The sequence below is a fragment of the Haemaphysalis longicornis genome, unplaced genomic scaffold (assembly GCF_048455015.1).
Source record: "Haemaphysalis longicornis isolate Haplotype H1 unplaced genomic scaffold, Haemaphysalis longicornis Haplotype H1 scaffold_10, whole genome shotgun sequence".
NCBI classification, from domain to species: domain Eukaryota; kingdom Metazoa; phylum Arthropoda; class Arachnida; order Ixodida; family Ixodidae; genus Haemaphysalis; species Haemaphysalis longicornis.
Genome location: NW_027526204.1, coordinates 131550277 through 131576637, shown reverse-complemented (window position 1 = coordinate 131576637; position 26361 = coordinate 131550277). Strand labels below are relative to the sequence as shown.

Below are 26361 nucleotides of genomic sequence, written 5' to 3'. Positions count from 1 at the left end.
CTCTATACGTTTCTCAGATGAGTTTATAAAACAAGCATTTGTGGTGGTACTCAACAACGAGAAGACTTCGTTACTCGAAGTCAACGGTGCGTTGTTGAACTTTGAAGGAGCAGGTTTATTGCTTCCGTACAGTCACAACAAAAGTGAGCTGCCCCTCATGGACCAGTCCGTAGCGCTCCAGCGCAAACACTGGCAATCGGAATTCGTGTTGAAATCCCAAAATTTCGCTCGAGGGTGATATGCCTCCCTGCGGTTCCATGAGGTAGTCTTCTATCTTCGGGTAATCCGGATGCCTGACGCAGACGTGCACATAGAAGCCCGTTGGGTCCAGGTCTTGGGCAGTGTTGCCCCACCTCAGATAGAGAGATAGAAAGCGAGTGGCAATGGTACCGTTGCCGATTGCGATGTGCAAGTAGCTGTCCCGGCGGTACCACCGAGTAAAGCCTACCACCTTCCCGCAAACCTGAAGCACTTCCTCGATATTTGAAACAGTTATGACGTAGCCATCTTCATTGCTTTCCCGCTTGTTAAATTGAGGCCACATGTCAAACTGCACCAAAAAATTTGGATGAGAAGAAGTTGCTCTGTATTCGAGGACTGGTCGGTTTAGACTTGTATCAACACTCTGCCGCAGGAGGTGCATGAAGGACTGCGACTCACTGACCATCAATTCGAGCTTTCGAAGGATGTGCCGCTTTTCCAGCCTCCACGGCATTCCGCCTTCTTCATTGGAACTGCTTTCTTTTGTCTCGCCAGATTGCGTAAAGAGAGCGCTCAGCTCCCGTTGTTGACGCTTCAGCTCTTGAGTAAATACCGAGGAGAGCTGACGCACGCTATGGGTGAAGTGATCGTGTATCCTGACCTCGCATTCGCGCAACTTGTTGGCGGTTCCCTCAATCAAGGCGCTTTGGTTCCTGGTTTGTTCTACAAGTCCATTAATTTCGCTCTCAACAGCTGCCAACTGGTCTTGGTAAGAGTTTCGAATGAGTTCCTTCAACTCTTCCAAGCAGGCGTGATTGTCTTCGGAGTTGACTTCCATATCATGCCGCACCGTGGCGTTTTCGGTCACCGACCCGATGTCCCCGCCGTGGCATTCAGTCCGATAGTGCCTTGGCAGGTCTTGCTGCAGGATCTTGTCATTGCACCGCGGACAGGACACGGCGTGAAAGGTGCACTGCTGCTCGTAGTGTGTTAGTACTTCTTGAAGGGTACCGACAAAGGTACATCCATGAGCTTCGTTCCAGCAGCAGGCCTGGAAAAAGAACCGAGAATAAAAACGGTGGTGAGATCATGAGCCGTCGGACGTGTTTCAGTAATTTCAGAAAGAAAAATGGGCTTCCAGTTGAGGGTAAGTATACTGTTCGGCGTGTGCACTTAGTTTCAAAGCAGGAGACTCTTGAGCAGCGACACTTTAGCTGAATAACTGAACAATGAAAAGCATTGTTTCGAGTGAGAAGCAGCATTCAAGACGACGGATGAAATATCCCTCACCATTGTTCGCGTATTCTCGGCTTCGTTTTGATGCAGAATGCAAAGTACTCATTCGTCCAAAGCCAGAAAACTTTCTGAACCATCTTTTTGCCATCTGTTTGTTGGCGTGAAAAGTGCCGTTGCTTTTATACAAATTGTAAGCGGACATTTATTTCTCGCTTAACATACAGCTTGTCCCATTACAAACATGCACCAACACGCACACCCAGATTTCTCGCTTCGCAAAAAATCCCCGCGAAAACAGAAAAACGCCAACTTTGTGCATAAGGAGAGTAGGCGGGGGGGGGGGGGGGGGGCGAGGTTCGGTGGGTGGGCTCATAAACCGCTTTTATAGGGAACTACTCAGTTTTCGGCTACATCAGCAGTCGTAGCAGCAGTACAAAGATTATTGTGAAATAAAGCCAGAGATGCGATAAAACAAGCCAGCGAGCCAGCGTGAAATAGGCCGTAAAAGAGCGTCCTCAAAAGAACGAACTCCCTGAAGCTTGCTGAAAGTAAATCTTCTGTCAGTAGTGCACCCTAATTGGCAGGAACCAAAGGATCAATAAAAACAGTTCCCCTCTTCCTCAGTCTAGTGCTGAAATCCTTGCTTTCTGTGCAGGATCCGGTTCAACATCGCCTGCGAATAAAAACAGTGTATTTGCCCCAAATGGCTGTTTGTATGCCGGCCTTGGAACAACTTAACGCTGTGTATTCACTTCTGCCTAAGTCAGAAAAGCTTTCCAAGTCATAAATCCACTGCCAACGCCTTCATTCGTCGCAGGCGATATAACTGTTTCTTAAACGCATCAGTAGTAGCGGGAGACAAGTGGGTCTCGGAGTGCACTTGTTATAATTTCCGCTTGACTGAACGTAACTTGGGCAAGAACGGCTTTGTTTTTTAACAGCGCGTGGCTGCGCTCTTATAGCCCCAGAAAGGTCTACGCATTCAAAAACCATTAATATTCTCCGGTAACGAAGGCCTCGTGCGGGTGGCGGGAAGGAAGACCAAAGTTTGAGGAAGCAGTTAAGTAAGGCGGCAATACCATGCCGTGTATCGACAAGAATCGTCGATGGGCATGTATCCCATTGCCTATGGTATGCATGCCCACAAAGCAACTCAAAATGAATGGCAAATCGACAAGCATCGTCCTAGCATGCGAGCATGAGAGGGAGAAAGACAGTCGAAATGATCTTGAATGCGACTCACGATGTCAGCCGAGCAAATATGCCTCTGCTGGAGGTACCTCTAAGCTTCATGGTACCAAGGTAATAATGCACCAAGGCACCAAGGTAACGGCGTAGCTGTATGCGGAATCCCTTGTAAGTGACACACTCTAATCGGTGTAGTGATAAAAGCCGGTTTCATAGCTGCCAATGTGTTTAGGTAGCACACGTCTGGCCAGTGCGTGACAGGCGGGGCAAATCACGAGCACCGTTATCAATAAATTAAAGCAGTTCCATTAAATGTAAAAGCTATCGGGAGTGTAGAGCAGCGATTCGCCATGATGGGCTGAGGCGCCGCTTCGCTACCACCCTTCACGCCCTTCCCCTCATTGTCTCACTCCTCTCAAGATGAATTGAACACAGGATTGTTCAATGCATTTCAATTTTCCCGCCTCTGCAATGCTCGCGAGCCTTCTACTGGGACAGTTGGCATCCTTTTCTTTATCTTTAGTTTCTTCTTCTGCCTGCACCAGCACGTGTGGGAGGTCTGTTCTGGCACTTGCTGTCATCTGGCACGTTCTGGAGCTTTGTGCGACATTTTGAACGCATCTTTTTATCTTTGGCAGCCACATTTTTTTTGCTTACTATCGCAAAAACCGAACACAATGAGCGTTCGTAACCAAAGGGGTGCGGGGGCTGCCGAATAATTGCATATATTTTGCCTCAAATGTGCCTGCAGGTTTTTCTGCGCGAAATAATGGGTACAGTCGGCAAAAGGCTTGTATACAACGTTCGAGGGGTGTGCTCCGTGCTGCGCGGGAGGCACCTAGTGATAGCGACCGGTTGGAGATCGGTAGAATGTGAGCATGCGCTGCCCGTATCAGCGCGATGGCTGTGTCCTTCCTCGTTGTGCCCGTCGCCTTGGCTTCCGCACCTTCTTCGACCGTAATAAGCGCTGAGCCTGCGCTGCCGGGCCGGGAAACAAAAGCGGAGGTTACCCGCCTTAGCGAGCGCTGTGCGAGGTTTTCGTCTGCAGTAGCCTTGGCGCACAGCTGTTCATTACGTTATCGTTCCGCCAATAGCGGCATGAGTCCCGTGAGCACCACTATCCGGATTCTGGGCTCGGCTTTGCATGTCACTGCTGACGGGCTCACGCCACAAGCACTGTGCAAACGATCACGGACCGATATCTAGTCACTGTGGAACACCGGCAGCGATGAGCTTTCGACGATTGTTCGTTTTCTTGCAGACACAAAACTTCTGTCCAAATTGCGTAGGGCGCAGCGAAAATTAAGTGTTGCCCGTAATTAAACGCTGCCAACGCTGTACTAACAATTGCTAATCTGCACTTATTTTTCCCGGCCCGGCAGCGCACGCAGCGCTTCTCACGGCGAAAGGAGGTACGGAATAGAAGGCGACGGGCACAGCGACAAGGGAAACAGCCGTCGCGCTGATGCGGGTCGCGCATGCTCACATTCTTCCGGTCTTCAACCAGGCGCTATCACTAAATGACTCCCGCTCAGCCCGAAGCAAGCCACTCGCACGTTACAGACAAGCCTTTTGCCGACTGTAGTGCCAGCGTTTCCAGGAGTTTCGAACGGTTATTTGATTGCAGGGTTTAACGCGCCGACGCAACGCAGGCGATGAGGCGTGCCGTAGTGGAGGGCTCCAGAATAATTTTGTCCAGCTGGGGATCTTTAATGCCCGCCGAAATCTCGTACACATGGGCATTTTTGCTTTTCGCCTCCATCAGAAAAGCGGCCGCCACGGCCGGGAATCGAACCCGCGACCTCGTGCTCAACAGCGCAATGCCTTAGCCACTGAGCCACCGCGGCGTGTCGTGACTATATAAACATCTTCATCATGTATGCTTTGAGTTCGCAGCTAGAAGGCTGACTCGAGGTGTCGAACAAAAGGGTTATTGTTCATGTCAATTTGTCAGACCTGTTTCCTTAGTGATATTCCTTGTTACAAATGGTTGTTTTGTGGTTAGAATTGGTTGTTCGTGCGCCACAGTATTGGTTGTGGCTCCCTTGTACAGTATATGGCTGCATTCTCGTAGCGAACGCTTTCGTACCGTTGTTTCCCTTGCATGTTAATCTTTTGGTTGTAAACACCTCTAAATAGTTCGTATATTAATGTTTTGTTTGTAATCAACTTGACAATATTTGTGTTTCTGCGTCTAATTGCTAGCCTTTAGGCTCTGTTAGTTTTGTAACAACAGGCGCTGCACTTGTTTACTTGTTCTTGGTTGTTACGTTGTGTCATTGATACCAGGTTTCTCAGATAATTACTTTTCAAGCGGGAATTACTTTTCGATGCCTTTGCTTAGGTGCGTGACGCCGTGTGACTGCGGTGGCTGTGCAGGGTGTCGCAGTGACTTGCACGAATTGACAAGAGCAATGGCGTTACTCGAAGGAAACCCAGTGCGTAATGCTTCCAGCACAGTAGAGTGGCGGCCAGTAACGTTTTCGTTGATGTTAGTTATTTTAGATGCGACTGCCTCTCATTCACTCGCCTTGTCCCTCCGTACGGCGTTGTTGTCCGTCCACACCCCTCCTCCATTCTCCTCGCCGCGCGAGCTGCGCTCTCCGCCGCTCACCCCCTTTCCTCTCCGATAGCGAACACTCTCTCGCGAGGGGCATCGGATTGCATTCGATTGGGTTGGCTTGGCTTGGATTGGATTGTGTTGCGTCATAGCCGCGCCACGTTGCGTCATATCCGCGGTCGTTCCAGCACCGCCGCTCCGATTTCCATCGATGCGTTGAATGGAGCCTAACAATTCCGCTATTGCCCGCGCAACCGTAACAGGCACCGATCACTGTGATAACAGGAATGCTAGCACCACTGAAGACAAGTCCAACAACAATAACAATATGACGAAGCAACCGGAACGATGATGGCTCTTCTCGATAACACGAGCAGTTTGCACGATAACACGTGCGGTTCTCCGGGCGAGAACCGCACGCCGATCACGCTGCTTCTGGACGTTTACAGCGAGGAACTGGCATTTCCAACCATATATATGGGAATGCCTCGGGGAAACATACGACATACAATACGACATACAATAAAAATCATACAATAAAATTTATTTACGACATACAATAAAAATCAACGCGTTAAATAATGTTTCGTAAATGTGAGACAATAGCAAGAATTAAAACAAAAACTATGACCTGCTTGAGCTGCACTAAGCTGAAAAAATAAAAAAAAGAAATACTCGCGCACTCCCAACAAATTGTGAGTGCTACCTTCGAACGGGGGAAAACTTAATTTAGGTGAGGGAACGTTAGTTGCATTGAGCAAAGAAGAAGTGAAAGTGAAGGAGAACCTAGCAGGTGCTAGGGGCGGAGAAGAGATAGTGTTATATTGCAAAGGTTGCAGGAGGTTGTGGTCTTTGATTGATTTGATTTGATTTGATTTTTATTCTTGCGCGAAAAAACAACAAACATCACTTTCGCGCAAAGGGAGCCGAGAAAAAAGCCGTAAAAACAGCTTGACTAGCCCCAATTGTTGGTTTTAACCCGCCGACGCAACACAGGCGATGGGGCGCGCAATAGTGGAGGGCCCCGGAGTAATTTTGACCACCTGGGTATCTTTAACGTGCGCCTCAACCTCGAACACACGGGCGTTTTGGCTGCAGTCGTCGTTCAAACACATATCCTGTAAAGCGGGTGAATACTCGGGTAATCTGGGACCCCGTGGCCATATTACTTCCCATATACCACGCGAAACGCGACATAATTATTATGCCATCTAGACTCGAGCATACTGCTCTGAAATATCGCGACCAGATTTTATATTTTAGCCGACCGGCTGCCAAGATCATTCTTTTGCGGCAACATATCAGGACTAGCGCCCAGTAAAGCCCTGAAGAAAAAATAACAAAAACTACTAAAGACTGGCGTCAAAGGTACCGATAACATGAGCATTTATCTGCATAGCGAGCATGTAGCTTTCAAATGTGCGGCACCGATGCAGCAGTGACGCTATTTCTTGTCGTGCGCTCTAGCTTACGATTGGCCGCTGCTTCCCCGCAAAACGTATTTCAGTTTGGAGGGCAGTACAAGGGGGCTCAGTATAGCAAAATGGCACCACGTGTTCCGGTGGAAGATCGCAAGCTAATAACGAGACTTTTCCTGGAGGGGCTGCCGCAGCGAGTCATATGCCAACGGACGGGCCGATCGAAGACCGCGGTGAGCCGCATAATTCGTGCCTTTAGAGACGAAGGAAAGATTGCGGATGCCCAGAGGCCTGGGCGACCAAGGGTCACGCAAAACGTCGAGGACAAACTCATTGTTGCGGCAGTTGTCACAGACCCCTTTCTGAATGCGAGGGAAATCCGTGACGAGTTGTCTTTGGAAGTGTCGACGCCGACAATACGCCGGCGTTTAAAGGAAGCCGGGCTTTCGAATTGTGTGGCTGCGAAAAAGCCGTTCCTGACTGGTCGACAATGCCAGCAGCGGCTGCAATTTGCACAGGAATACCAGCATTGGAGCCAAGAAGAGTGGGGCACTCATTTTTTCTGACGAATCTACCTTTTGTACTCGCTGGGACCAGCAGCAGCGGGTATGGAGGCCCTTGAATTCGAGGTAACGGCTCCTCTCAATTTCTCATGTCCACATCGTTTACTTGTTTGGAAATGGCGAAAGCTCTCGTGGAGTAACTGTTCCAAAAAAGTTTCAGAAATCCTTTCCGTGAAGTCGTTTTGGTAAAACCAGTTTATGTCTAAGTACTCACGGTGCAAGGTAATTTGGAATAATTTCATGCTAGCATCATACCTAATGCATGCTTTTCAGGCTGTCTGCATGAAATAATACACAACGCGTGTCGTAACCTTTATCATGGTCCGCTACATTTTTTTTGTTTTTTGGCTGTAAATCCAGTCTCTTCTAAATTTTCAGGCACAACCCGGACTATATCCACAGTGTCCTTTCAATCGGCCGCTGCGCAGTCTCTGTGTGGGGAGCCATGAGCCGGGAGGGGCTAGGACCTCTTGTCCGCATTGAAGGGAGCTTCACGGCGTCGTGCTACAGTGCGCTACTACAAGACAATGATCCCCTACGTGCTCGATGGGCCTTTCCCCGACGGGTGCTTTATCTTTCAGCAGGACAGAAGCCCCGTGCACATGGCACGTCAGGCGACCACCCTGCTGGAGGATCTGGGCTTACGCACTCTGCAGTGGCCTCCGAACGGTGCGGATGCAAATCCCATCGATAATGTGTGGGGGGTCATGAAGTCGCGCCTCTCCAGACGCCACTTGTCAGGAGGCACAGCGGACGCGCTCTGGACCGTCATTCGGGAAGAATGGGACAGCCTTCGAGCAAACCACGAGTTTGTGGTTTCACTTTACAAGTCGATGCCAAAAAGGATGAGCGACATCATTTCCGCAGGCGGCCACTTCACCCACTACTGAAGTTGGGTAATGGGAAGAAGCACAGCAGCGTACTTCACAGATGCTTTTTTTCATTGCTGGCCTTGAGCGGTCCTTTGATTTTTAGCTAGTGTAGAATACCGGCTGTCATTTTGGTTTTTTTTGTAAAACCCACAACCAGGCTGGTCTTTTCTCCTGTTTTCCCTTGTTTAATTGTTTCAGAACGTGTGCAAGGCGAAGTCTCATCACACCTTCATAAAATAAATTATTTCTCTCTTCAGTTAGTATGCTGTTTTGGTGTGGTCATTCTTAGTTAACAACCGACTGCATGTTTTACGAAAAAATATCGAAACTCGTTCCACCGATTGTGACTGATACCTACTGAACAAGCGCGGAGCCGCAGTTACAACCGTTTTCTCCAATACATGACAATCTCTATCCGTAGATCGCGTTATCATGACAACAAACTAATTCTCCATCGTTGACAACTTCACTACCTAATTACGACAAGTAAACAAAACTCGGCATAGCGGTATAGTTGACTTATCAGCAAATTTTATTAGAATTGGTTTTTGGATACATTTAAACACATTAGTTAAAAAGGGTCATGGTTTGGGCCTGTTCGTGATGCATAATGGGAACTGAAAGCGCAAATGAGACACAGACAAAGAAAGGAGACAATAGGACGAGCGCTCCTGTTGTCTCGTTCCGTTGTCTCCTTTCTTTGCCTGTGTCATTTGCACTTTCAGTTCCCATTAAACATGAGTTAAAGCCGTTTCCGTGCTTCGCTCCGCAACAAGCTGTGCGGGAAAGCCATCTTACAAAACCCAAGCTTCCGCCGATCTTTATAAAGTCGGCTTTACCTGTAAACACAAACGCATTGCTGGGAACTCTGGAGGTAGCGTAAAACGATACAAAGCAGGCTGTAGTTAAGCCCAGCCCAAGAACAGCGCCGCTGTTAGAAATGCCGAAATGGGAAAGCATATGTGGGGAACAATTCTGCCGCCGGGAGACGGGCAATATTAGTTATCCGTCAGAGCTGGGCAGAGTGAGCAACGCACGTTCACCCTCGCCCTCGGCCGCTGTAGCGTGTGCGAGGAAGACGGGTTGAGCAAAGAAAGTGACCCCTGGCGCCAAGCGCTGAATGTGACCAGCGTTGCCGTTTGAAGCGAAGGAAAAGACAGGCTAGCGAGCGTGATTGGACGCGCACGCGCACATCGGTGTCTCGACACCAGAAGTGCAACGTCAGATGTCGCGGCGATGCATTTTGCCACGCGCTCGCGTGCCCCGGCTTATTTTGACGCGGGGTGTACATTGCGTTCCGCCCGCAGGGTCGAGGGATCGAAACCAGGCGCCGGATAGTATTTTCTTTAATATAGTGTAGGGGGAGGGGTGCGGACAACGATGGTGCGGACTACGACGGGACAACGCGGGTGACATCGTGAGTTACTGAAATGCTCTGCATTTAATATAAGCGACGCCGTCTATTTATATTGAGGCGTCATTTTATGCTCAGTCGCCACAGAGCATCTTGTTATCTACTACATTCTGGATCCAAGCGTGTAGCAGGCTTATTGCAGCTAGCATGATGCCCTTCAACGATCATCCTGCTCAGTGGTGACGCAGCGGGAAAAGGCGCCTCAAAATGAACGACCGGCGAGTCGACGCTTCTTGATAAAGCAGTTCCCATAAATGTAGGCCACACTCTGAAACGCTCTCGAAGAAGTGCGCATGCGCGCAGCTTACAGAGTGCAGCCAGATGGTGCAGCATGCGTCGGAGCCTGTGGGCTTCGTTGTTCCCATTTCTTTTAATCCCCCCTGTACCCCTTTACTTTTCGTGGCGTGGCATTTCATTTGACCACACCTGCGGCGCATAACAATTCCACTAACAAAGAGCTTTATAACACACTCACCTGCAGGTTTCCCGCAGAGGTTGCCTTCAACTGTATCTTTTGGCAGTCTGCTGCGGCGAACTTCTTATCGTCCAGAGGGCACAGGCCACCTCCTTCTCCGGCACACTGGTGAAAGCACGACCCACACAGGGTGTGGAAGCAGCAGAGCAGAAACGTCTTCTTCGAAACCACACCGCACAAACTGCACGTGTGTTGCGGTGGCACTGGTGAGACGAACTTCGTCACTCGCCAGTTCGCACCAGCGACTAGTCCTTTCACCTGGTGCACTGGCAGTTCTCCCGGGTCGGACATGGTACAACTTCTGTCGGACGTCGATGCTTCGAGCCGGAGTGCGCGCTTTCGCAGCTCTCCGCCGACTAGTGGATTGTGAAGTGTGCGCCCCCTCAAAGCTTCAAGAATATCACGGGAACATCGACGGATTGGCAAGTGAGCGCCCTATTACGATAACCAGTATGAAATCTGGAAAGAGTATAGACATGCGCGAAAAGCCCTCTCTCCTGTAAGCGGTGTCTGTTGTGCTGTTCCCTTTAGCTTGACAACCGCAAGGCTCAGTTTATGCCAAAGAAGAGCTACGAAACGCCCATGCACACGCGTTTGCATTACGTGTTTGATCTTTTATCGGTTTCTCTTACTTAAGGAAGCACGTTAATCCTGCTGATGGACCATGATGTGGTTGGCCTTTACGCTATAGGCACGTTGTACTGATGTTTTCCGCACAAGCAGCTGTGCCACTTTCCAAACATGGTAGTTCAGGGCGTCATTTTTATTGTGAAAGATGCCATAATCATCACGACTTCTGTTAGTAACATTCCAATTATGTAAGCGCCGCCTGCGGCCCTGACCGAGGTAACAACAGCCATTATTATTGATTGATTGTGAGATTTAACGCGTCGACGCAACGCAGGCGATATCGCGACGTAGTGGAGGGCTCCGGATTAATTTTAGCAACCTGTGGATCTTTAACATGCGCCGAAATCTCGTACACACGGGCGTTTTCGCTTTTCTCCCCCATCAAAAAAGCGCTCGCCGCGGCCTGCAATCCAACCCACGTCCTCGTGCTCAGCAAAAGCCACGATTACCTCGAGTGAAGCCACGGGCGCCCACACACAGAAGGCTCTTGGTAATGTCGTAACAAAAGCCAAAACGAAGGAATAGCTTAAGCGGCGCAAGTGACAAGACGTCAGTCGCTGATATTGGAGCCGACCAATCCGGTGGCAGGTGCTGAAAAAGGAAAGGGGAATCGATGCATTCATCACGACTATTTTTCCACGCCTTGTCTGAGCGTCAGCCCCGTAGGCCGTTGGCACGGCACGCTGCAGGCAGTTTGGGATACAGATCGAGGTATCCCCACTCCTTTGTCGATGTCCTAGCGTGCGCTACAGGCAACTTTATTAGGAATGGTGCTGCGCTTAGGGTGGATCTGTCTGGCGCAGGGTGCCTATATGCGGATTCCCTACGGGCAACTGGAATGCGATAATTTGTAGAAAGCAGTTCAGCTAATGTTTACAAAGGGGCAAGTAATGAGTCAACAGAAGTAGGAACATGGAACCGTTGGGTCACCGATATTTTATTTTTCTTTAGTCAGGCTAGACACCATCCATTTACTTACGTCCCGCCTGTTGTGGGTACCTGAAGGCAGGAAAGCTTTCTTTTTCTTTACGTTGAACAGCCACAACTACACGCGCTCATGCGCGGCATGCCTACCTCTAGCGGGATAAACAAGCATTTGTGCCCGTTGAAATGTTCCCTAACCGGCAGCATGAGATAAGGAAGTAAGAAAAATTAGTGCCCTTTCCCTCTGTGAAGAAGTATATGACCGGTGACGCTGGACGCAGGCCAGGGTGTGCACGAAAGAAAACACGTTTGTTTGTAATAATTGCGATTGAGCATGCATACTTCCTAGCCAATTAGCTGAATAAATTCATAGCTGTAACTTTTTCGCACACAAAAAACGAGGACTAAACGGAGACACGAAGACGAGCGCAGTTTAGTCTCCATTTAGTCCTCGTTTTTTGTGTGCGCAAAAGTTGCAGCTATGAATTGTCACCAACTAGCCCGCCTTTCAGTGCTATAGCTGAATGAAACCTGGAAGGACCCGAGGTTCAGTCTCGTGGACAATCACAGAGCTGTATGCTTTACTCTCGCGTCGGAGGCACCTTACTCTTTGAACAACACCCAAACCCAATCCGTTCGACCAGTGAGAGGACACCGGACATGTGGCATTGGGTGATTTGACGTCCACGTTTAAACCTCCCGCCAGCACAACAGACATGTCATCAGTGAGCCTCCTTGATTATCAGTACCGGATCGTCTGCGGACTACCCGAGACGCGATCCGGCGCTCAATTTTTCCACAGGACGCATTGAGCCATGAGACGTGCATGTTTATATGTGGAACCAGCCCAACGGGCATTATCGGTAGTGGCCTGGAGCCCAGCTATGCGTGCACGCCCTACTTCTGCCCCCACCCCCCTCCCGCCAAACCAGGCCCTCAACCCGTGCATGGGCGAATACTCGGGCGTGAAATACACCGGCGAAAATGTCACTCGGAAAGCTTTCCAAGTTGAAGAAGAATATTGGGTTCATGCCGGCGTTCCCACCGGGCAAATGGCTCTTCAGTTCACACCAACTCGGTGAAATGGAATTTTAGGCGGCCACAGTGGTGGCGGTTTTCGGTCATTTCGGTCATTTCGGTCGTCCGTGGCGAGGAGGAGCCCCGGAGTGGCGCCGAGTTAATCGGTGTCCCCGGAATGAGAGCTGGGGGTGGTTAGACATATACTGCTTCGCAGTAATATATGCTAGGGAATAGGTAGCGCCACTGCTAGGAAATGGCAGTGCTCTGGAGAAAACGGTGTATAAAAATACTGTATTGGCACATTTTTCTTTTTGTTCAGCTGAGCAATGCAACATTTCATCATGTGCCTCCGTAAAAAAACGTGTTGTCGAGTTATCGCAGAGTGTTTAGACTCGGATAGAGTGGCAAGAAGAGCTGTCCCATTGGAAACAAATCAGCCTAATGTAAATGGAACAGTTTAAGCCTTTCGTGATGAAGACCGCATGTTCGGAGTGCCATGCGTATATCAAGCTGTTTAACCCTACCGCTTGCATCATTATCATTTATGAAGTAACTGCTCCTCGATTTCCGAACGGCCATTTCAAGCTTTATTTGTTTGTCTGACCCATCCCCCATTGCCGGAGCACACTGGTCACGGAGTTTATGGACACCTTTAAGATCTGGGCTTCAGGACATTGCCTGGGCCGCCACATGGACCTCACCCTGAACATAAGCAAATATAAGGGGGCACTACGAAGCCCATCGAGACTATTCAAGAAATTCACTTTAGAGATGTGAGCGGTTGAAAAAAAAAACGAAAAAGCACTACAAAAAAAAGTTCTTTTTTGAAACAGGGTAATATCGAAAAAAATTACTCCCACCTCCCCTCGCGGGAACCCCTGTGTAGATGTGACGCATAGGGGGGTTCCGTTGTTGTTTCCGTTAGGTTGATTCTCCCATCGCGTGAAACGTGCCGTGAACCCCTCTGCCGCGGCTATGACGCAACGTGGCGCGGCTATAACGCAACACAATCCAACACAATCCACTTTAATCCAATCCAATCCAATCCAAATCCAATCCAAGCCAAGCCAAGTCAAGCCAAGCGAATCCAATCGAATTCAATCCAATGACCCTCGCGAGAGAGTTTTCGCTATCGGAGAGGAGAGGGGTTGAGCGGCGGAGAGCGCAGCTCGCGAGGCGAGGAGAATGGGGGAGGGGTGTAGACGGACAACAACAACGCCATATGGAGGGACAAGGCGAGTGAATGAGATGCAGTCGCATCTAAAAAAAAACTCTTCTGTGGAAATGTGTTGTGATGAGACCAATCTTCAGGGAAGGAAGCGTTTCCTAAAATGAATTACTTGAAGTGAAATCATGCGCAGATTTTGAGAGCGGGAGCTCTACCGGGCCTTTTGGGATGCAGCATGTAGCAATTATATTATTAACGTGATAGCGTTATTTGGCTCATTTGTCAATTTCCCCGTGGCTGCTCGCCGTCCGCTATCAGCTGTGCTCATGAAGCGTCCGTGGAAATGCGTCATGCCACCCGGAAGCTACGACTGAGGCAGTCAGATTCGAGGGCTCGCCTAAATCTGGGATATGACGCAGCGGCAACCGAAGTGTTGAAAGGAGGACAACGGTACTACGGCGTAGACGAAAGACGGGAGATGCATTTTCAGCAGGTGCCGCGCCTGCGCAGTGAAGTTCATTCAACGCATTGTCGGCGGTAGCGTGCTCGGCAAACACGGCCTCCAGCCGTACCCGCAACTGACGCCATCACACCAAGGCGCCTCTCCACCGGGCGATGTAAATTTATATTTACTGTAATTCACTTGCGGAAGCCACACCTGGCCACAGTGGAGAGCTCCGGATTAATTACGACAACCTGGGGAACTTTAATAAGCGGTGAGATCTTTACACACTGGCGTTTCTGTTTTCTGCTCCCATCGTCCACCGCGGCCGGGAATGGAAACCGCGTCCTTGGGCTCAGCAGCGCCACGCCTTACCCACTGAGCCACGGCGGCGTGTTTCCTACAGGAACTAAGGACATCACCCGCGGTGGGTCACCAAACCAAAACAGGTGGCAAGAAATGAACGCCAGCCTCTCAAAAATCAGAGAAGGCATACATTATGAGCAGAAAAGAATTAATATAACACCCAGTCTATAGCGTCTTCGTGAATTTCGGAACTACATTTCGATATTCCCGCGGTTCTGCTTCCACCGCAAGCTGTGTTTGACAAGCGATGGATGGCCCCAGGCGTCCAAGTTAAAAGTCACCCTGAAATAATGTACATACGTCCTCATAGAGAACAGTCACGTGAGGCCTCCGCTTGGGCCTCATTCAATCTTGTAGTATTAGAGTCAAGCGGCAGAGCATATCTAATAATTGTCATAAGGGAAAAGTTTTAACCGCTCGCTCACTTTATGAAATGCCCAAGTAAGAGAAGAGAAGGAAGGAGAGAAGGAACTATAAGGCTCATGCAGCCACTGATCATGAGCCGGATATCGCAGAGCCTAGAGTACCAAGACCTTACCCCACCGAAGAAAGGACAGGCGAAACGGCAAGATCAAGTTCATTTGAGGGAAGTTCCACTATCACAAAGACATACTATACACCGACTCCGGGATGCTCGAAAGTGGGAGGCAGCACTCGTCGTATTTGACTACTCTGGCAATCTTTGTGACTGTATGGCCCTTCTACATACACGAACGAAGAAGCGGAAGTTATAGCTATCCACTTGGCAATCCGACTAACGGAAGTGTCAGATAGAAGGAAACTTAAACACCATTACAGACTGTTGGCTGCAGGGACAATACTTAAACGCTTGGGTAAGATACTCCCATCCACAATGAAGAAAGTCGGCAACGTCACCTGGGCACTCAATCACAAGGGACTGAAAGAGAACGAGACACCGACCCAGAAGCACGCGAACCCACATGCTGTACACTTTGCATGCAGCCACGAGTCCACTACTGCACTCCCCTCTCCAGAAGACGTTAAGACCGTCTCGTAATCCTACGCCTACGAACACCATCTTTTCCCGTGCTACATGGGGGTCTCAATCTCAAAGAATTACAAACTTCCTAGAGGATAAACCAACACGATTACCTACAAATAAATGTGGACGGAGATGTTTTATTCAAACGTAATACATAAACCTAAATCTCTGCTAAATTCTGGGAACATCCACCCTCTTCCACGCAGCCGAGTCATGTACAAGGGCTCCTCCAAAAATTACTCCTCCAGCATTACAAATCCCACTTCCAACAAAGCCTGGAAGGCTGATTTTACCTGCTCGTTACCTCAACGTCAGTGCGAGCTGGTTGTGAGGGCAAAGGAAAGAAGCTGCTGCATGTGGGGCCATGGGCCTCAAATTTCCCCTTTGAGTTCTCTAACATCTCTTTACCCTTTTCGTTAACCCAAACTGTTTCTTCCTCAACAAAAATTTTCACCCTCTCTCACCCTCTTCGCAAAAAGCAAATCGTTGAGTGCGGCACAGACATTAGCGACTAAACACATTGAAACACTGGCGCTGTCACTGACCAACACACGGCAGCCGCGACCCTTCACGCTCACATTTTAAGCCACAGAAGCACAGCGGTCATCTGTCTCTCCGGGGACACGGCGTTTAAACACCCTTGATGTTAGTCTTTCTTTCTTCGCTACCATCAGTGCTCTTCAGTCTGTAAATGCAGCAATTCCGTTCCGAAACGCTCCATGGCAGCCGAAGTAACGTTATCGCGTCATACATCTTAAGTATCGAACATAGACGTCATCTGCAACTTTTCTAGTTGTTAATAATGTCTCGCCCACTATCATTCTTTCTTACTTGATGCTAATAACATCGGTATTTTCAAAGTAGATCTTTTGTGTCACAAATTGTACGCATCCTCATGGAGTGATTGAAGTATTTTATTATAACCACAAACATAAAACGCGGCGAAAACAGAAGCATAAAAAAAGTTGGCAAAACTAACCAACTCTTTTGATTAGTATTACAAGAGCCTTAGTTGTGCCTCTAATTTCCACGACCACTAACCACAGTGTGTTCTTTCGGCCCAGATTTCCTTTACCACGCATGTTCGACCTATCAAACAGAGAGCTCTTCAGCGCTTGAGCGCAGCTTGCAGGATTATTAAAGAACTCTGTAGTCATCTCTCCTGCCTGAAGCTGTCCCGAAATTTCTGTCGCCCCGCCGTACATTTTTAGATGCGGAGCATCTAAAGCTCGGGGCTGTGTCCCTCCCTCCCTTGTCGTTGTCGTCCTTGTCTGCCATCCGCACCCACATTGCGCATGCCTGGCCAGGCAACGCCGATGATGATTGTGGCAGGATGCCCCTAGGGATTGGCCAACCAAAGAATCCATCACGAGATAGCTTCGCGTTCAACCACCGCCGTCATCTTCCCGTAAGGAAACCACTGAAGAAGAACAAGGAGAAGAAGACAAAGCTGCGAAGAAGAGGGCGTGTACGTTGCTCTCAGCCGGTGCACCAATGTCAACAACCTTTACCTCACCAACGCTGACGGAGACTAGTGATTCTACCACAGAGACGACAACATCGACAAGAACATGATGGACGAGTTTCGGCGCCTCGAGAACCACCGCCTACTCACCGTAACACAACAGTACTTGCGTGCTTTTCCCACCGGTGTGGACCCGGACGTGGAATTCCCTCTGGCGCTACTAAACACCAGATCACTCAACATAACGGCACCACAATGGAACCACACGGAACCCCCATGATGCTTCGCATCCTCATCAGGGTTCCCCACGGGAAGATGGTGTAATTTTTTTCTGTTTGGAATGGCACGCTTAAAGCAAATACCTGTGCTGTTGATAGAGTGCAGAGCAAGTGCTTATCAGTTTTTAGATACTGTTTTCATTGTAAGTCTAAACCTCCTAAGATAACAGCGCCTGGCTAAAGAGTTCTGTATTTTCAAAAATTCTGATAAAGAGCTGTCCTCTGCGGGCTAACCCTGGCGGTAGATAAAATTATGTGCACGTAACAAAGTTTGCCTCACAGTCTTGTCGGTAGAAGCTTGATATAGAGAGTGATTAAGATACCTTTAAGCCTAACACAAACTCTCGGACTCTTAACTGCAATTTATATTGCAGGAAGAACCCTGCACTGGCCTGCTCATGCTCGTACATTTGTTACCGTAAAGTTTATAACGTTCACCAATAAGCTCAACGAGTTCTGTATTGGAAGTTCAGCGATAAATTTATAGCCTTAAGCATTACGAAAACAATGATGCAGAATTGACTGTCCAGTTTTCTTTTAATAAACGAATCCTCTCTGCTTCGCTTACGATGTATGTAAACTGAAGGGCAAACATCCATTAATTGCGTGCCCTTCTTGTTTTTGAACAAAACAAATAACCTGGTTCTTTTCTTGAAAAGCGGACTGACCTCTAGAGCCCTCCTGCCAAAATAGAACCTATCTATATCTCTCTCTGACAGCACTCGGGGGCGGCCGGTGTGTATTTAATGTGTATGATCGGACAACACGCGCTGGGTTAAAGTCGTGCCGCGGAATGTAGCAAATACGCATTCTGAGCATATATTCTCCGTCCTGTCAGCTGCAATTCACAAACGAATGATTTTTATCATTGAGAAAGTATCACACGTTTCTTCCATGTGCCAGGAAGGGTCATTTACATTGCGGAAGTTGCGGGTAGATCACACTTGCCCGATACCCGAGAGATACCGGACGAGTTAACGCTGTTCCGTACTCCGACAAACAAGGGTTGCTCCGAAAAGCATTCGATAATTAAGATTTTATCGCTGACATGCATTTCTGTACGTTGTTTAGAGGCAAAAACGCGTTTTCATCGGCAGGTAAGGTTTTAGAGATGCGTACACGGGTAGAAAAAGCAAAAAGAAATTAACTCAATAATATTATTGTAGTAAAGTAAAAGGTCTCAATATTAAAAGGAGGGACGGGTAACTTCTGAGTTTGTTTTGTGTTTATCATTAAAATATCAATAATTTATTGCAATTACAGTTGGCTTTATTATTACGTCTTGCGGAGAAAGCTAAAATCTACGCCGAGTGTTATAACGGCTGCCAGAAAATGGAGGAGCGGCACAATACAGCGCCATATAGGCCTATTTTTATTTTGGGAGTTTGGGGTTTTTACAGCACCGGTTTCGTCCAGCGTGCTTTTCGCGAATGTCTGTTTCCTTTCATGTATCCATAAACCTATGCATCACAGGAGAAATCCCATTTGTTGCTGCGTCGCGCAGTGCTCTGTTTTCTGTTACGGATTGCCGTTTCCGACATCGAACTTAATCTATGGCCGGCGAACGCCGCTTTGCAACATTCATTTAATGCCCAGGTTGAAATAAAAACAAAACTGTCGGCAATTTACACAGGAACACCGCGTCAAAATCAATGTTGTGTTGCTATTCAGGCCGTAAGTAACCGCTTAACTAGCATAGAATAAAAATAGAAAATTTGTGAACTACACACTGGTCTAAGAGTCAGCTAAAACAATATACGAACAACGAACTTCCCATTTATGGACAGTAAACGAGATTATTTGAAAACTGAGATTCTGCATCAACAGCAAATGAACGAGGATAAAGGTATAACAGTGTTTGTCTATTCAAATGCGAGAGTTTCGAAAGTTTTAATGAACGTGAAAAAACACTCATTTGCTCAGGCCAGAAGGTTCTAAACTTTCTGCTCAACGCTCTGTTTATATGTTTCATCGCGATTGAAAAAAAGGAAAAACACGCGATTATTACAAAGCAACGCCGTTCAGAAAAAATAATTAAGGTACATAAATTTTCGGATGAAACTTCTGACGACGTGTATGGCTCCTCGTTCTCAAAAGTGCCCTGTGTGCATATTGCACCGCATACCAGAAACTAAGGCACACAGTTGTTTCCCAGCGGACATGTTTTCAAAATCAAATCCGATGCACATTTCGAATAACAGCCATCTGTCTCGTTTTCTTTTTTTTATTTGCACGCTTCTGGCAACCAAACAGCGTTCAGCTTTTCTCTGTGCAGTCTGTTTCCGGACTGCTGTAATTTGCCTTTTCTTGTTGCACTGGAAAAGGCTGTATTTTTCCTGTTCCCGCTTTGTGATTAACTCATTTTATAATGGATTAAAACCTGGTGCATTTTTAACTTGCTTATGTGGATAGCAACGCCCGCCTTCCCCCGCTTCAGCTATAACACTGGCACATTAAGAATTATATCACAAATAGTGATCCCGGAAAGTGCACTGCTTCTTCCTCACCAGTGCGATGCCAAAATACAGTTTCCTTTAAAATGTGATCTCCGCTTAACTTTCAAAAACCTCAACTTGGCATTTTAACAGCAGAGCTCTTTAAGCTTTTAGTTTCGCTGCGGCTCGTTACCAGCAAACATCAGCCCAGCCAAGCACACGTGAGCGTGCGCCTCGGGAGAAGCGCCCAGAGTCGGCCAGCTCGACCTTCGAGAACACTCTGCCCAGCGTTCGTGGCGTGATCTCTCGCGTGCAGTTGACACTCGTTCGCGTCTGAACTGGGTTCACGCCTGAACAGAAGCCGAGTTCGCGCTAAACTCCGATCGAGTTCGCGAAGCTGGTTGCCGCGGGTTCTAGCGCCTGTTAACGCTGTCCACTTCAGGAGACATGTGAAAGTTTGTGGACGATACGTTCCGGCCGTGTCAGTCATGGAGAACTTTCAGCGGAAAATTGGGAAATAAATGTGAGGTACAGGAGCCTAGTCCCCGACGAAGAGAGAGGAGTCGCCAGCTCTGATGTTTCTACAGCCTTGCATCACTAGTGCTAGCTGCGCCAATTTTTGTAGCATGAGCTACACTGGCCGAGGTTGAGCAGTTTCACGTGGCTCCTGGAGAGCTGTGCTGTGCATGCGCGAGGAGCACTGACGTCTCACGGCGCACCGCTGGCGCGCCGGAGCCTCCGCAACTGGATTGGATTAGATATTGGATATTGGATATCGGATTAGATAGGATTACATTGGATTGGACTGGACTGAATTGAATTAGATTGAATTCGATTGGATTGGAAATCGGTTTAGCAGCAGTAAGCCTGATAATCAGCTAATCCTAGACAACCAGGAAACCTAAGAATAACCAGTTCAGCCTTAGCTCACGCTACGTATATCCTGGCATAGCCGAGCTAAGCCACTGCTCAATTTTTTATATGTGTTTTGTTGGTATATGCAAGACACGTTATCAGTTGTCGTGCACAATTTTGAGCTACCCCAAGAATATGCTTCTGGCAATACTCTCGCATACCGGAACCCTTGTGAACGCCAGTAGGGCGTTTACAATACGCCTGCTACCGCTTGATGGTGCTGTGTTCGGAAAACAATTCCTCCCATCCGGGCTTTTTCCGTTTCCTCTCCCCACGGCTCACCAGGCAGGAATCCACCATTCACCTCGGGGCGCTCGGAAATCGAGGCGACTTTTCCCCTGCCGTTTGCTGCAAGCACGCCTACCCACAATTCCTAGAAGTCGCATAGGTCAAACACGAGTTCAACGTTGCGGCAGAATCGGCGGAAGCATTTTTTATGCAATGGGATGCCCAGTCTTATTGCACAATGGCCCAAGATACCACTTCTAAACACATTGAAATAGTGAATAAGTGATGCAAGCGACGAAACATCGGGTACTCCTACGTGGATTCCTGTACGCGGTACTTGGGAAGGTACAGAAGTTCTAACTGTCTTGTGCAGTACACTGTGTCGACGGTGAACCAGAAGGTATACCGTTCACACTACCGTTTCAGAATAGTTTATTATAAAGCAACTAAATCGGTAATTGTATTGAACATGTGCCGCTCCGAAAAGTAGAGCAGTTTATTCGTGCACCCAGTGCTGAAGTCGACTTAAAGCGAACCACTCCTTTCCATGTTCACCAAATAATGCGTGCAAGTAAGTGAAATTGACTAACGGGTTAAAGGAACTATCGATGGATAAAGAAGAAAATTCAACGCAGTGAACTGAACCTACAGCTTCGTATCGGTGTCATACTATTACCCTGCTATTAAAAGGGGTACCAGCCATATGTGCATGTTTGTGTTCTGTAAACTGAAAATATACGCGCTTTCTGTGCTGCGGCACACACCCGAGGTCAGCTAGTCGGTAGTGTTGTACACCATCGGTAACTCGACAAGGTAAGGACGGACAAAAAACGCAGCGATCATGATCGATTACGATACGCCAAAGAAGGGCAAAAACGGAATATACTTGGAGTCCTAGGTTGAGCGTTTACTGGGCAGATATTTTTCTGGCACATGTGTACGGCGTTGACGGATTTCGCCGGGCTTTACTTTTCACCGTCAAGGGAAACGGCCTCCCCGGAAGGGAATTGATAGCGCGACCTGCTGCTTGACACAGCGTTGAAGCCAGCTGGAAACCATAGCGCGTAGCGTTCAATTCGTTAATAAAAAATTCCAGGGGATGCTTAGGACTTTCTAACAATGTGAATGTGAAAGCCTGAAGTTGATTGATTGTAGGGTTTAACGCGCCGACGTAACGGAGGCGATGAGGCGTGCCGTAGTGGAGCGCTCCGGATTAATTTTGTCCACCTGGGGTTCATTAACGTGCGCCGAAATCTTGTACACACGGGCGTTTTTGTTTTTCGCCTCCATCAGAAAAGTGGCTGCCGCGGCCGGGAATCGAACCAGTGACCTCATTCTCAGCAGCGCAACGTCTTAGCCACTGAGCCACCGCGGCGGGTGAAAGCCTGAGGTTCATACCAGAAGCTACGTGCAGCACTAAGGAGGCTACATTGTTGTCAACAGTGCGCACACTGAGGCGCCTAACGCACCATGAAGCGGGCCCTGACAGGACATTTCTTTCTCTCCTCTCGGCAGGTTGAACCGCAAGGCCCCGGCGCCTTTTGTCGCTTCCTTCGCGGTCAATTAGGCGCCCTGAGAGGGCGGACTGTTGGCAACAATGTAGCCTACACAGTGCGGCACGTAGCTTCTGGTATGAACCTCGTGCTGATCTGCTCTCGAAATCTTTTGAAGTTTGCGGCCGCATGATGAACGCGATTTGATTAGCCAGCCCCGTGGACAGCACCCTCCGATTCTTGTTCCGCTCGGTCGCCATCCCCAAGAGCCTCCTGTTCGCCCCGTCGGTGGGTTCACCTCTCTTGGCTTGCGTTGGCTTGTGCTGGCTTGTGTTGCACGTGCGGCGGCGGCCAACTCTCCTACGGCGCAGCAGTTTCCCTTTCCCGGCGCGTGCTCCAATTTTCTGTGCCTCAATCTTCTCCTGAAACAAAGACAAAGCTTTCGACTTAAAAGTCGGCAGTTTCTTGCATGTCCAGTCAGTGATACTCTTGACAGCCGAAGGTCCTCTCGGTCGGATGATGTTTATTCACTGTAGCCGAGGGTAATTAAAATTGGATTTTCAGGAACGTGGCTCATCCGTTGACAATAAAACCAAACTCTACTAAAGCATAGGTAAGTAGCATGTTTCAGTAATCAAGGGTACAATACAACCCTCAGAACTCAGCTCTCTTTTGAAAAGCGCGCGATCCGGTTCATTGCGCGGTCACAAGCGTGGTGCTGCCATCTGATTGCCAACGGAGCAAACGTACAGGCAAGGAGTATGGCGCGCTACGATATTTTCGTTTGAAAGGGCGCCGAAACATGCGCATCTGAAATATTCGCAAAATTGAAATCTTCCTAAAGCGGTACATACTATATCAAAAAATGATTACCGTATTTACCCGATTCTAACGCGCCACCGATTCTAACGCGCACCCGCTTTTCCTGGCAAAAAAAACGAAAAAACTTGCACCGCCGATTGTAACGCGCACGGGACTTTGTGACCCAGACAAACGAATGCGAGGAAAACGGGCGATTTATTTCCCGAAGTAATCTCACTCATCTCACTCCTCGTCGCTCTCCGCTGACAACAGCTCGGCCTCGGTGCCTTCAAGCGCGTTCGCGATGCCACACTTCTGAACGAACGTTCAACCATGGTCTATATGGGATCGTGGCCCACGCATCGCACGCCCATCCCGAGAGCTTCTCCAGAGGTGCACGCTTCAGCCGACCGCTCGTTTTGAACGCGTGGGAGCCGCTGCTGCCATTGCTGTTATCAAGCGCGCAAGTGAAACGATTTGACGATTTGTGGGAACTCCGATAGAAAAGCCTAGGCGCCTAGGCTTGCTGCGGCCGAAAAATCGTTGCTAAAAACTTTGGCGCCATCCTGAGATGGCGATGGCGCCACCGATGTAGGGACTAAATCCCCGCTGCTACGGCAGTTTCGGTTTTGTATCCGATTCTAACGCGCATGCGATTTTTCGGCCTACTTTTTCGGAAAAAAAGTGCGCGTTAGAATCGGGTAAATACGGTACTGATTATAACCACGGTTTTCTTCGTAAACCACAGCGATCACGACAAAAATCAACTAAAAATGTTTTTTTTTTTTTCGGTTCACGTGAAAAGTACGCCTAACCCAGTACGTTCAAGTACGCCTAAAAGTACGTTCAAGTACGCCTAACCCAGCACGCGATTTTAAAAGCAAATTTTGAAATGTGCAGACTAGTCACTTCAAGGAAATTCCCTTTACCCAGTATTCGACTAAACGCAGACGATCGGAACTTCGTAGCAACAGTTTACCTCGACACAAACATATTTGTAGTGCGATGGCCATTTCAAAAGCTCCCGCAACCACTTGAGAACAGAACATAGTTAGGGAGATTTGGCTACTACTAGACAATGCCGTTTGGGTAATACCCTCGAGAACGAACAATCCTTAACTATGTGTTGGGTGGGGCGGATCCCAGATAGATAGTGTCACTAGTTTGATATGAGCTGAGTACTTGGCGTCAGCCAACCAGAAAAGAAAACCAGGGCGTCACATACGTTTTCAAAGGAGCAAACGCAAAAGTTCAGTTACATATTTCAACTGGCTTTGGTACTGTGTCCTTCATTACGTCGTCTAGCTTGTTGCCACGCTATAAGTATAATAACCCCAAAATAAAATCAAAATACACAAAGAAAGAGAGCTGGTTCTGCGGTATTGAGGCGGCGAAGCAACAGTGTTCGCTGTGATGTAAAGAAGCCTTTGACACCGTCGGACATTACTGCATCATATGAAAAGCATCTCTTCGCTCATCCAACCAAGTCCACGAAGATGCGCAAACAACGTGATTTCAGAGTGCATGGTGGAAAACTCGGCAAGCCCTTCGATGGCTAACGTCGTTTAAGCCTAGATGGAGTTGTCAACATCCAGGCGTGCTTGGGGTTTGAGTCGCGCAAGGCATTCTACCCACGAGGGTTCGAGACGCAAGTGAAGGGCCAGTGCCGTGGTGAGGCCCAGGCCCAAGTCACCGTAGTTGTGAGCCGGCGGCAGATCAGCCCCTAACCCAGGAAGAAGGAGCCCCGTCAACGGTATCGAGGCCCTATCTGCTTCTGCGTCCTGCGAAAACCGGTTGGATAAATAGGTTCTATCATAAGCAACATCTCCCTGATTCAGTGTTTTTCTTTTGTACACTGTTTTTGAGCTACTGGGAAAAGCAAGGCAGCAAGAAGCAATGTCGAGGAGGAGCAGGAAAGTATTAAGAAACATACGTTCTTTTATAAATGCCAAGGGCAATCCATTCTTAGATAAAACCCCAGTGAAACGTTCCATATGTACTGAAATATAGGAATAGGGAATTCATACGTAGTATCACACAGCCAGGCATAACTGATGCAGACAATCGTTCAAAAAACAAAAGATCAATTATTTATAAGAGAAACGTTTGACACAGCTTTCATATCTGTGCCATTGTGGAAACTCGAAATATGGCACAAAATATTTTCTGTATGTTTCCCGTACACCCTGCAAGAACGGAATTCATGCAGACCATGGTTTGGCGTTTCTGGCAGTCGTACAGATATGAAAACGGTATCAACCTCTTCTCAATCATCACGTGTTGCGGAAATATACCACTGTTTTTGTAAGGCGCTGTGTCAGCAAAGGCAGGAATTTCGCATTCCCATAATTCCGTACATATGGAACGTTTCAGCAGGGAACAATGTCTCTGTACTGCTCCTTCACACGTGTGACGTGCTTGGGAGAATGTGTAGACAAAATTCCCATTTAATGCCGGAAGACCAGAACAAAACCACGTGAGCATAATAAGCACTCAAGAAGACTGCTAACAGCATTGACACTAGAAGTCAGAGAAGGCACGCTCCAAAAGGACTGTATGACACTGATTGAAAGCGCAGGAATAATACAATGTAAGTGGAAGACAATTCTAGTGAAGCTCCGCTTTCCTCAGCCGATACCTGCGCCTGTGGAGCCCAAGGCCGTGGCAACGGGAAGAACGGGGAGCTGTTATGGGCGATGCTGTCTAGCTCTTTGCTCCGTGTCTGGGACAGCGCAGACATACAGGCGTGCAGAAAGGGCCTCTCGTCGGAGTGGCCGTCCTCCTGCAGGTCTTCGTAGAAGCCGTCAAGCTCGCCCGCGGTCGGAAGGTCGATTCTAGAGATGAAGCTTCTGGGACGGGAATCGGAACGACACGATAGGACGACCTCTTAGGCTTTTTAGGGCTATATTTCAACATTTTCTTAATCCCACGACGTTCAGCGTCGCCTGTTTCGGCACTGCGAAAAACGGAGACATGAATTGAACGCGCCAAACCCTTCAACGAAATGAAATTTGTTGGACATCAGTAATGTGTTCGTCAAGTGTTCTTCCCTTCCCTTTTTTAAAGCGAAAGCTCTCTTAGTGAGATCGATGCCGTCCTGTCAAATAACTAATGCATTTCCCCATAGACCAATTGGTCAACCGAAAAGCTCTGATAAGATCTCTGGACACGCGGCACGTACGTGAAACTGGGAATACGTCGCGTCAGAGCGTTTACTCGAAAATCGCGAAAAAGGAACCGTTGTAGATAAGACAATACGCGCCCAT

At 48.4% G+C, this 26361-nt stretch overlaps 2 protein-coding genes across 2 annotated transcripts in view; one reads left to right on the top strand and one right to left on the bottom strand.

The window, feature by feature from the left end:
• Positions 1 to 25: 25 nt before the first annotated feature.
• LOC144159343 (uncharacterized) lies at positions 26 to 10369 on the bottom strand. Its single transcript, XM_077690759.1, has 2 exons — positions 9928 to 10369; positions 26 to 1252 (listed from the first exon to the last, which is right to left on the bottom strand). The coding sequence occupies exons 1-2, from the start codon at positions 10216 to 10218 to the stop codon at positions 116 to 118; spliced, it is 1428 nt and encodes a 475-aa protein (XP_077546885.1). The 5' UTR covers positions 10219 to 10369; the 3' UTR covers positions 26 to 115.
• Positions 10222 to 26361, top strand: part of LOC144159342 (uncharacterized) — a 269326-nt gene continuing 253186 nt past the window's right edge. The window contains exon 1 of the mRNA XM_077690756.1: positions 10222 to 10353. Coding sequence (XP_077546882.1) covers positions 10242 to 10353 — 112 coding nt within the window. The 5' untranslated portion in view covers positions 10222 to 10241. The remainder of the gene's footprint in view (positions 10354 to 26361) is intronic.

Excerpts from the sequence above, each read along its gene's own strand:
- LOC144159343 (XM_077690759.1), bottom strand. The coding sequence starts at position 10,218 with ATGTCCGACCCGGGAGAACTGCCAGTGCACCAGGTGAAAGGACTAGTC. Across the intron at positions 1,253-9,927 it reads CCTCTGCGGGAAACCTGCAG|GCCTGCTGCTGGAACGAAGC; the intron begins GTGAGTGTGTTA and ends TTCTTTTTCCAG.